This window comes from Trichosurus vulpecula, chromosome 3 (assembly GCF_011100635.1).
Source record: "Trichosurus vulpecula isolate mTriVul1 chromosome 3, mTriVul1.pri, whole genome shotgun sequence".
Classification (NCBI taxonomy): Eukaryota; Metazoa; Chordata; class Mammalia; order Diprotodontia; family Phalangeridae; genus Trichosurus; species Trichosurus vulpecula.
In genome coordinates, this window is record NC_050575.1 from 213741784 (window position 1) to 213754356 (window position 12573).

At 45.3% G+C, this 12573-nt stretch overlaps 1 protein-coding gene across 1 annotated transcript in view; it reads right to left on the reverse strand.

Annotated features, from left to right (window-relative positions):
• Positions 1–12573, reverse strand: part of ALK (ALK receptor tyrosine kinase) — a 1045272-nt gene that overhangs the window by 79049 nt on the left and 953650 nt on the right. The window contains exon 12 of the mRNA XM_036748712.1: positions 3751–3913. Within this exon, the coding sequence (XP_036604607.1) occupies positions 3751–3913 (163 nt within the window). The remainder of the gene's footprint in view (positions 1–3750; positions 3914–12573) is intronic.

A 12573-nucleotide genomic window follows, 5' to 3' on the forward strand; every position in this document is an offset into this window, starting at 1 on the left:
CCTGATGATTGTAGCCTTTTTGTGGGTAAGGACTATGTCTTAATCATCTTTGTATCTCTTGGAGAGCCCAGGATAATGTCTTATACACCCCCTGAACCACAACCCATTTATGCCACCAGCCTGGCCCCTGCAACCACCCAGGGAAGCAAACTCTAGAGAAGGGGCCTGCTGTCTGTACTACCACCAACACCAAATGAGGATCACCCACTACCACTGGGGTGAGTAAGCCCCAGCAGTCTCCTTGAAGTAGGTACCTTGCTACCCACCACCACTGGGGCAAGTAAGCCCCTGCAGTCTGCCTGAAGTGCCAGGGCAACTTGAGGGAGAAACAAGAGGTAGCATGTTCTAGTCATGTTCACCACCACTGCCCCTTGGAGACCTGTCAAGACAGCCCAGGATTCAGATACCAACAGATCTAGAGCCCTGCTATGCGATTGGCCCTGCTTCTAACCCAATCCCTTAGCCATTATCCAAGGAGCGCTACCCTTGTAGAGATGTGCCCAGGCAACTATCTCTCATACAGAAGATGCAGGAGCTCTCAACCTCCTCAGAAGCCATAACAACCCAAGACCCAGAAAAGAAAGTTCTCCGATCCAGAGTTCTTGACATCCCCGCAGGGATCAACATCAGAAACAGACATGGTTTCATCAGGGGAAATGCTATTGAAGAGGAGGTGATTGTACCTGCTTTGTCACTGTACCCTAAGGTCTTCCCCACCTGACTTTCAGCTGATGTTTCCTGCTCTCCAGATGCCCATATTCCAAAGCATCGTGCTCTGTCTCCCCCCTTTCAGACTACGAAGTCCTTGAGAGGAGGGATTGTCCTGCTTTTCTATTCTCATCTCCAGAACTTAGCACAATGAGCTGCAATTACTATGCGCTTAGTAAGTGCTTTTTTACTCATTCAATAAATATTTACATAATTGAATTGAATTGTAAACCGTTCTCTGTAGTTCTTAGTCATTCAACCTATAGGACCACAGATATGGATTAGAACTATAAGGAGTAGAAATCAGCTCACTGAATCCCCCATTTTACAGATGGGAAATCTGAGGCCAAGGGAAGTTAAATAACTCCCCCAAAGGCACACAGGTAAGGGTCAGAGGTGGGATATGAACCCAGGTCGTTTGACTCCGGAGTCTTGTATTTTTTCTACATGACTTGATCTGAGTCAGACCAGCTATCCATGGAGTATGGCTATACCGCACTGAAGTTGTTGTTGCTTTTGTTGATAAAGTAAGAATAATAAACAGTCAATTCCCTCTGCTACAGGATTGAGGGGCACTTGTCCATCCTTAAGGAGTCAGAGTGTGTGGGTCCATTTCCTGTTATACTTTTAGCAAGCATCTAATGAGCACCATTGGGCAATGGCAAAGCTAAAGTTGGGAGCCAGGGACCTTGGCTCAATCTACAATGCTATAGCAAAGTGGGGGAAAGAGATCAGACTGATGAGTCCCCAGGAGTGATACACACTCCCACATGCTCCTGTAATTGAATCAGGGTTGTAGGGAGAGATGAAAGAGCAGCAGGAAGCCACGGTGAGGTGCACAGAAATGCGTCCTGGCTGTGGAGTCACAGAGCCTGGATTCAAACCCACCTTTGACGTTTGCTACCCGTGGGATGTTGGGGAAGTCATTTAAACTTCCTTCGCTTCGTCATCTGTAAAACGAGGGGGTTGGAATTGTTGGCTCCTCCTAGCTCAAGACCTCTGATTTATTGCTTCCTTTCATATCATTTCCTGCACCTGGAATGCCCCTCCCTTTTCCTTCCATGTCTGCCTTTTGATATTGTCTACCCATCATACAAGGCCTAACTCAAATGCCACCTCTTCCATGAAGCCTCCTCCTAGCTCCATCACCTTTTGTGCCTATTCAGAAGTGTTCTTTCTCTCCTCAGACTGCACAAACAGGCATCCTGACTTAGGAGCGTGAGAGGCTTACTCTCTTCGCATGATACCTTCTGGAAGGTTCTATAGTTACGGAATAATTATTATATAGTCATGTCCGCATACTGTACCCCCTTGCTATACTGTATTTTCCATGACAGCAGGGTCTGTGCAATGTGTCTTAACGATCTCTGTGTCTTTCCAGGTACATGGCCCAGTGCTGCGCAGAAAGCAGGTGCTGAAATAGCCTGGTGAATGAACAACTACCCTGTAGAGGAGGGGCAAGTAAAGCAACAACACCCTACTACTATCATTATTACATTAGGAAATTCTATGTTGAGAGCCAGTATGGCATAATGGAAAGAAGGCCAACCTTGATGACAGAAAGGCAGCAAGATGGTGCAATGGCTAGAGCTCCGGGCATGGAGTCAGGAAGATCTGAGTTCAAATCTGGCTTCAGACACTTAATAGCCCTGTGACTGTGGGCCAGTCACTTAACTGCTATAGGCCTTAGTTTCCAGTCTTTAAAGTGGGGATAACCATAGGGTTGTTGTGAGGACCTGGTGAGATAATACTTGCAATAACTGGCCTTAGCGTAGTGCCTGGTACAGAGCAAGAGCTCTATAAACGTTAGCTGTTATTCAGGCCCTGCCTCTGAGACATACCAGCTGTGCGGTCCTGGGTGAGTCACAAGCTCTCGTTGTCCTGGGCGGTTCTCTAAGACTGTAATTTGCAGAAGGACTGCGCAGCTGCATCAATGGAGGGAATTTCCACACAGGGAGTTTCCCACATATATACATGTATGTATGTATATACATGAATATACGGATGCCTCCCTACATATGTACACACGTGTTTAGGAGTAACAGTGGGGTATGATGGGATCAATCTCAATTTACAAAGCATCTAAGACTGTGTTGGCTTTGGAGCGCGCAGAGTATGGCAGAATGTCTCCAACTTAACTTCGCCCTGTAACCATGATATCCCCTTTGAGCTTTTTGTGCTTATCTGAAAAATGGGCATAAAGATATTCAGAGAACCCAGGCTGTGAGTAAAGGCCTCTGTAAAGTGTAAGGGTTATCTAAATGAAACACTATAGTTATCAGTGATTTTTTTATTATTATCCTCTTGGACTGTTGGCACCATGACATAGTGCTCTGCGCACAGTGGGTGCTTACAGAAGACTCCGAATGCCTTTCTGTGCAAAAGACACATCGCAGTCTCAAATTCTATCCAGAAAAGGCAAGCTGTGCCCTCTGTCTGCCTTCTCCCCTCCTCCATCCCTGCCATCCTTTCTTCTTCCCCTCAACACATACATGTGCATGTGCACACACACACACACACACACACCTGTATGTGTCGGTGGCTGGCACTCTTCAGATCTGCACACACACACACACACACACACACACACACACACACACACACCTGTACGTGTCGGTGGCTGGCACTCTCCAGATCTGCACACACACACACACACACACACACACACACACACCCCTGTACGTGTCGGTGGCTGGCACTCTCCACATCTGCACACACACACACACACACACACACACACACACCTGTATGTGTCGGTGGCTGGCACTCTCCAGATCTGCACACACACACACGCACACACACACATGCACACACGCACACACACACACAACTGTACGTGTCGGTGGCTGGCGCTCTCCAGATCTGCCCACACACACACGCACACACACACACCCCTGTATGTGTTGGTGGCTGGCGCTCTCCAGATCTGCACACACACACACACACACACACACACACACACACCTGTACGTGTCGGTGGCTGGTGCTCTCCAGATCTGCACACACACACACACACACACACACACACACACACACACACACCTGTACGTGTCGGTGGCTGGCACTCTCCAGATCTGCACACCCTTCAGGGCACCCTCGCTGCCCACCACCACGCTCAGGTTGGAATTCCTGTAGGCATTGGTGCACTGGGTCTGCGTGGGTCCCTGGGGCCCGCTGGCTCCACATGTGGTGAACAGCCAGTGAACTGTAATAAAAGACAAGAAAAAGGAGAATCAATCAACGGCCGTGCTTTTCCCTTCAGTTTTTATTGTAGAAGGTGAGAACTCCCATGTGTTGCCACCAGGGGGAGCCCTGCGCACAGCCAGGTTTCTCTCCGTTCCCTGGCTTAGTCTGTATTTGTACCGTGTCTTTGTCTCTCTGGGCAGACACCCATGAAGCCCATCCTTGAATTCAATATCACCTCCTCCAAGGAGCCTTCCTTGACTATCCCCACTTCACTGCTTAATTCTATTTTTTTAAAAAACAGTTAAACACACAGCTTATAAGAAAAAAAAGCATTGTGCTTTTGGGACAAAGCATTTGTTTTGAGAATCATAGTAAGATGGTAGGTTTAAATCCTGACTCAGCTACTCAAAATTTTTAATTATACATTTTGTTTCACATCACATTCATTTCTGAATATATTCCTCCTTTCTCCTCTACACAGTCAGTTATCTCACGTGACAAAAGGTAAAAACCAAACAAAACCCAACCCACCCAGTTCAGTAAAACATATCAACCCGGCCTTACATGATTATGATCAGTGTTTCACAGCAAGGAAGGGATGGCCATCCGGCTCTGATACCTGCTAGCTATGTGACCTTGGAGAACTTATTTCACCCTTTTGTGCCTTCGTCTTCTCATCTATAAATGAAGGGATCCCTTCTAGTTCAAAACCCTCTGATCCTATCCTTGTTGCTAGAATGGTTATCGTAATGTTAATAACCATAGTAAGATTTTGCTTCGTCTTTGTTCTCTTTTTACTTCATTTTTCCTCTTCTCTCCCCCAGGCAGGGGCTGTGCTCATAGCACCTAACATGAAATTCGACATGGGACAGAAACTCAATCACAACTATATCCATGCCATACCTAAAACTGGAGTACCCGCGCTGCTAACTCCCTTAATTGGAAAAAGATTAAAACAGTAAAATAAAGGCAGCGTGAGCTACCTAAAATCACCACAGGCAGTTGTAGCGAACACGAAGCCAATTATCTCTGCTAGGCATTTTATTTTGTGCCCATGTTCTACCCCAGACCTAGTTACTTTACCCGTGGTTTCAAAAGGCCAGTAGTGCTCATTACCATCCTAAGCTGTAACCCTAGGGCTATGCCACCTTGCTCCATGTCACTGAACCACACCTGGTTATGACTTGAACCCTGGTTTTTGTCTCCTGCTCTGAATATTCTCTCTCCTCCTCCATCCTCTTCTTCCTCTTCCATCTTTTCTCTTTCATTTTCTTCCCTTTCCTCTACTCCCCCTCTCTCCATCCCCCCCCCCCACGTCCTAGGAATAATAGGTTAAGAGAAGGAAGCCCATCCAATGGTATTAACACTTTTGCAAAGTCAAGACGAAAGAGCTCTGGTTTAGGAATGGATGGGGAGGACAGGTAAGAATATGGAGGAAGCAAGGACCAGGCTGGTATTGATTCTTTTGGGTTAGGTATCCTTGGTGTACTGAACAAAATGGATAGCCAGAACAGGGAAACGTGTAGGGCATAGTCACTGAAGGAGCTTACTTTAATCTCCCTGGGCCTCAGTTTCCCCATATGTAAGAAGAAAGGATTGGACTAGATGATGAGAGGCAACATGGCATACTGGACTTGGAGCCGGTAGACCCGAGTTTGAATCTCTCCTTAGACATTTATTGGTTGTATGACCCTGGAAAAGACACAGCTTCTTTGTCCTAACTTTGCTCATCCATAGAATGAGGAGACTGGACCTAATGCTCTCTGAGATCCATTTCAGGCCTAAGTCTATGACCCTCTCATCTCCATAGCTCTTCTCTCTCCCACTTTGCCAGTGATCTCTCACGTGCCAGATCTGATAGCCTTGTCTCAGTTCTCATTCTTTGGCATTTGACACTATTTAACACTTTCTCCACCATGGAGTCTCTGGGTTTTCATACTGCTTCTCTCTCTCGGTTCTCCTTCCGCCAGTCAGACCGATCTTTTTCAATTTCCTTCACTGATTATTTATATGCATTATGTCCACTAGTAATGGATATTCCCTGAGGCTCTATCCTGGATCCTCTTTTCTCTTACTTGGTGATCTCATCAGCTCCCCTGGGTTCGATTATCTCTGTACGATGATTACCAGATTTATAAATCCAGCTCTAACCTCTCTCCTGAGCTCCAGTTCTGATTCATTAACTGCCTTTTGGATGTTTTAAACTGGACTTCAACTCAACATGTACAAGATTTCATTACCTGCTCTAACCTTTCCCCCACCCCCAACATCCCATCCCTCTTCTGAACTTTACTTTTTCTGTTAAGGGCTCTACCATCCTACTCCCGTAGGTTTGAAACCTTGGTGTCATCCTTAACTCCTTACTCACACCCCGATATTCAACCAATTTCCAAATCTTGTCATTTCTCCTTCCACAACATATCTCACACATATATTCCCTTTTCTCCACTCACATGAACAACTTGCAGGCTTGGGTCCTTGTCACCTCTTGCCCATACTATTATAATAGCTTCTCCATTGGTCTCCCCACTTCAAATATCTTCCCACTCCAATCCATCCTCCACAAGCCACCATAATGATTCACCTAATGTGTATAGCGGGTCTGACTATGTTACTTCACCACTCAATAAACTCCAGTGGTTCCCTTATTACCTACCAGATCAAACATAAATCCATGCGTTTGCCTTTCAAAGTCCTTCACAAGCTGGGTCTGATCCTGCCTTTTCAGCCTTATTACACATTACTCTATTCCTATGAATTAATTAATCACTAAACATTTATTAAGCACCTACTAAGTGCCAGGCATTGTGATAAGAGCTGGGGATACAAAACGAGGCAAAAGACAATCACTGCCTTCAAGGAGCTTGTAGTTTAGAGGGGGAAACAACATGTAAAGAAATATATACAAAGCAAGCTATATACAGGGTAAGGCACTGGAATTAAGAGAAGTTGGGGAAAGCTTCCTGTAGAAAGGAAGATTTTAGTTGGGCCTCAAAGAAAGCCATTTGATCATCACAACAACCTTGGGAGGTTGCTTCTCCATTCAGATCCAACTCCAGTGCCCTTTGTGGTATGGAGGAGCCCTAAGGCTTCTGAGGCTATGCCAGAGGAACATAAGCTTTGGGCAGTCCTACCAAATGGGGTGGGCTTTAAGTATGGATCTAGGGATGGATAAATGGATGTCATTTAAGGCCCAGAATGACAAAGTTTGGAGGAATCCATCAGGTTGGCTATAGGGGGATCCCTTTATTGATGAGAACAACTTTGGATGCTCTTTTCCTAAGAAGGCTCATGTTAGTGGAGGGAGGATTCACTCCACTGAAATTACAGCTAAGTGAAATATTAATTCCCTGACCTTCATCAGTCCCTTTCAAGGACTGTCATTTTATTCTCACCATGGAACCCAGAGTCCTTATAACATCTCCAGTGAGCGATGAACCCTGTCAAAGCCCCAAAGACAAGAATCACACTGCCTTCCACACTAGCATGAGAAGCTCTTATGGAAAATTGAAGGGAGATCTTATCTGTGTCTCATTCTCTGGTGCTTTCTTCCCTCCTGCAGGGTCACTGGAGAAGACAAACTAACCTCAGCGGCCCACCAGTTTCCAGAACTGCTTGAGTTAAGGGTGATCTTTTTGTACATGTTAACGAATTCCCTAAGTTTTCTTTGAGATATGTGCATTCTTTCTCCCTCCCTCTTCTCTCTCTTCCTTTCCTCTCCTCCCTCTTTCTTCTTCCTTTTCCTTCTCCTCTTCTTTCTTCCTTCCTTTTCTCCCTCTCTCCAATAGCACCAGAGAGGCAATGGCATTTCAGCTGGAAGTCTTAAGGTATGCAGTAAGATGAAACTATATGACTCAGTAGCTGCATGAACAAAGGAGAAGAGGTGGGGGAGGGAGGAAGCAAAGGAAAGAGGGGCAAAGGTAAAAATGAAAATGAAACTATCATGGTGTCAAGGAAGATAAAAGAGAGAAGGTACCAGGGGAAGAGGAAACTGTAGGGAAATAGGAAGGGGAGAGGAGGAGATGGAAGGAGAATGGGGGGCTGTTCCTTGTGTCCAGTGCTCCATCTTTCACCTCCAGGAGTTCGCATAGATGATCACCTGTGATACCTGCTTTGCACTCCCTCGTCTCTGCCTCTTAGGATTCCTACATTCCTTCAAGACTTAACTCAAGTGTCATCCCTTCCTGTCTTTCCTGATCCCCTAATTGTTAGTGCTCTTTTACCCTGAGTTTCCTTTGTATTTATTATTTTGTTCATATCTTGCATTTATTGATGCCTTCTCTCAGTAGAATGCAAGCTTTTTCTAATTTCCTCTTTGCTAAATTCTTGAATCTCAGCCCCGGAGGAGACCTCAAAGGGTCTGTCACTGAGAATCAAAAGGCTACATAGAGGAAGTTCAGTTCCTCTGTCAGGATGATCTTGTGTCTGTAAAAGTGCTTTGCAAATGGGAGATGATATGAGTTACGCCATGGGTGCATGTCAGATATCCACACAGAGGATTTATGCAAGTTCTGGAAAAGTATGTGTTTAGATTTAGACTAAGAAGGGATTTTGACTGGTCATCCAATCCGATGACTTCATTTTACAAATGAGGAAACTGAAGTTAAGTGATTTGTCCAAGGCCACACGGCTCCGAAGTAGGAGGGGACTGTTTCTATTACTCTGTCCCTCAAGGCCCAATAACGGACAGGATATCTGTTCTCTAAGGACCGGCCTGGCTGAATTTGTAGGGAATCATTACTTAGTTGGCGATCAGGGGATGACCACCTACTAAGCTGAGGAGAGATTGTGATCTGTCTGGGTGGAGTGGGTGCCCTTCGTGACAAAAATCATAGATGTTTGAAGTATAAAAATAAGCAGAATTGGGATAATGATAGGACCTGCCTGACAGGGTGACTGTTAGGAAAACTTAAAGCCTGATATGAATATGAGTTATTATGGTGAGTGCCAGTGGGTGGAAGTCACCTCAAGGGAGACATCTGCTCAGCATAAGGAAGAGCATTCTAACAATTAGTGCCAAACCTCAACATGGAATGGCCTGACTTTCTCAGTAGTGAGTTTGTTATTTTTTTTTGGGGGGTGGTGAGGAGAGTGGGGAGGGTTGTTGTTCATTAGCAGCTGGAGATGTGCGGAGGGGAGCCATGCTTTGGGCAAGGCCTCTATTAAATGACTTCCACATGCTATATTAGATAGAGTGCTGGCCTTGGGTCCAAGGAGACCAGGGTTCAAATTCCAGCTCTGAGACTGACCAGCTGTGGTGACTCTGGGTAAGTTATAGAATCTCTCAGCCTCAGTTTCCTCATCTGTAAAATAGGGATTAATAATATCTATAGCATGGACCTCATGGGGTTGTCATGAGATCACATTTGGAAACCACTTTGCAAACCCCTAAGCGTTCTAGAATGTCCATTATTAACAGGAGGATTCTACTCCAGGATTCTATTTTTTCTACTCAGCTGGGAGACAGGCTCCTTGCCATGAGACAGTGCTGGTGGTCACTTGTGGCCTCCAGGGTCCTTCAGAATGGATTCTCAGCAGTCCTCCCCTCCCACCCTTCCTCTTTCCTCCCACCTCAGCCCAACTTCACCTGCACATTAACCCAAGAAGAACCTTCAGCGTTTTAAAGGCCACTGAAGCTGGGCAGAGAGATACCCAGGGGGCTGAGCAGAGCCAAGCAGTATGTGGAATTGTATCTCAGGCAGAGCCAGGAAATCTGGGGAGGAATTATAATTAAAAGCATCCCTCCCAAACAAATAATGCTTAGCACATTCTCTTATGATGATGGAGGAGCCTCCTGCCTGCTGAGGAGACAGCAAGCTTAATGACCTTAATCGAGGCATGCTGAGCTCGGAGTTCCCGAATTTATTGTCTCCTGGTTATATAACCTTTCCCTGAAGCAAATGGGGGGAAATACGTTTCCTCCAGTGAGTGTGAGATGAGAGTCAAAAAAAGATGGATGTTTGGGATTGGAGTGCTGGGATTTATTCTTTCTTTTTGGTGGTTTTGTCATAATGGTTCAGTGGAAAACTGGTTCTGGGGTAAGAAGTCCTAGGTTCAAATCCTGACTCTGTGTGACCTTGGGGGTAAATCACTTCACCTTCCGAGACCTCAGTTTCCTTATTTGCATAATGAAAGGAGTGGGTCAGATGGCCCTTGGGGGCTTGTCTCTAATAATAACAGTTCACATTTCCATTGCCCTCCAATTAATGCAAGGCACTTTCCTCAGGATACACAACCCCAGGAAGTAGTAGCACTTAATTTTTATCCTCATTGTACAGATCAGGAAGCTGAGGCTCAGAGAAAAAAGGTCACATGACTGGTAGGTATCCAAGTTAGGATTTGAACCCAGGTCTTCAGACTCCCAAACGTAGGTTTTCTTCCACTCCCGATGAGCCAGGCATTATTTTTGTTTGTTTATTTCAGACCAGACTTGTTATTTCTTTGGTAAAGGGAGCTCTCATTGAGGAAACTCCCTCTACCAATGCAGATCAGCACCTGCTCCCCTATGTGGAGTTTTAGCAAACTGTCTGCCCCACCCCCACCCCTCTGCCATCAGTGAAGTGACTGGCGCTGGATCACCCTTTCAGGTTATGTCTGTGTCAGGACTTAAACCTGGGTCTTCCTGACCAGCAGGCTAGCTCTCCATTCATTGTGCCAGGTTGTCTTCTCAGTGTTTTATTTCACATCTTTTGGTGACAAGGTGCCACCTGAGGCCTGTAATGTGGTATTATCTCTAGGCAAGAGCAAGGCCGCTGCACTTAGAATCAAGGGGACTGCTTTCCCTGCGGTCCTGTAAGAGCTGCCATTTAATATCTTAATGCTTATGATCTCATCTGAGCCTTATGACACCCTTCTGAGGAAGGCACTGCTATCACCCCCATTTTACAGGTGAAGAAACTGAGAAATTAAGTGACTAACCCAGGGTTGCAGAGCTTATAAGGGTATGGATGAGGTTGGAATCCAGTTATTCCTGTAATATGCCAAAGGGCCCCTGGAGCTGCTGGTTCTCTTTTGGAAACTGAGTCAATAAAAATACTTTCTAACAAGAAAGTGCCCATTATCCAGGGGCTTCTGCAACCAGAGCAATAGATACTGCATGCCATGAGACAGACTGATTGTTGGTCATCTGGACGTGAATTGTGCAAGTGCTAAAAGGATCACAGGGTCATAAATTTAGAGTTGAAAGGGACACTTGAGGTCATCCATTCCAACCTTTTTATGTTACATATGAAGAAACTGAGGCAAATAGGGGCTAAATGACTTACCCAGGGCCACACCGCTAAGTGTCTGAGGCAGGATTCAAACTCAGGTCTTCCTGACTCTAGGTCCAGTGCTCTTGACCATGCTACCTAGCTGCCTTTAACACTTATTCTCTCAATTATTAGGACTATCTATCTTCTGAAATGATATTGCATGTATGTATGAATGAATGAAAAAATTATTAAGTATTTTCTATGTGTCAGTCACTAGATAGGACAGAAATACAAAAGCGACACACAGTCCCCATCCTGATGTAGCCTACATTCCAGTGGGTGAAACAATACATATAGCAGTATTGACAAGGGAAGGAAGTATTGGTCCAGAGGCTCCCAGGATTGTCAAAGGGAGTCAGTTCTTGGCACCATTTCTATTAACAGTGAAAGTGGAAGGCCAGCGGGCAGGGCAGAGAAGGAATGCTTGTAGCAGCATGGCAGTTGGCAAGAGGCCCAGGTAGACCCTGGTGTCCTGCTGGAAAGACCATAGAACATTTGGATGACTAATAGGTGAGTAGCCCCGGTCAAGTCACTTAAATGTCTCTGAGCTCAGTTTTCTCAACTGTATAATGGGGGCACTAAAACCTACAGTAAGGGCCTCGTGGTGTGGTTGTGAAGCTCGAATGGGATGTCCTATTTAAAATACTCGGCAAATCTAAAAGCATTGCAGAAATGCGAGCTATAATTATGCCAACATTTTCCAATGGCATGGTTGGCTGTGTTGGACCTTCCCTGCTGTTCTAGAGTTGGGGAAGCGTATTTCCTCTTTCAGACCCCTAAATGGTACACCCTAGTAGTCTGCATAAAGGCCACTGTGTTTACCAAGCTCTTGGGACTGTTGCTATGCTGAACAACACACGCACATAATGAGCAATCATGAATAATTAATTAGCTCTAAGCATTTCTTTTTTCCTGAAGCAGCACATCAATTTGAGTAAATGACAAAGAGAGAGGAGGCAGTAGTAGAAAATATACTGCACTTAAGAGTCTGGAGAACTGGGCTGGAGTCCCAGCTCTGACACTTACTGCCCCGTGACCTTGGGCAAATCATATTACCTTGTGGGTCTCAATTTTCTCATCTGCAAAATGAGGTTATATTATAGGAACTCTAAGGTCTCTTCCAGTTTTAATATCCTTTGACAAGTAATCCAAATGAACCTGTTACTTAGGGGTGGCCTTGGACCACACAAATATGAGTGTGGTAGGGAAGGAAAGAAGGAAAGAAGAAGGAAAAAAGGAAGGAAAAAAAGGAAAGAAGGAAAGGAAGGAAGGAAAGAAAGAAGGAAAAAAGGAAGGAAAGAAGGCAGGAAAGAAAGAAGGAAGAAAGGAAAGAAGGAAGGAAGGAAGCAAAAAAGGAAAGAAAGAAGGAAGGAAGAAGGGAAGAAAAAAGGAAAGAAGGAAAGGAAGGAAGAAAAGAAAGAAGGAA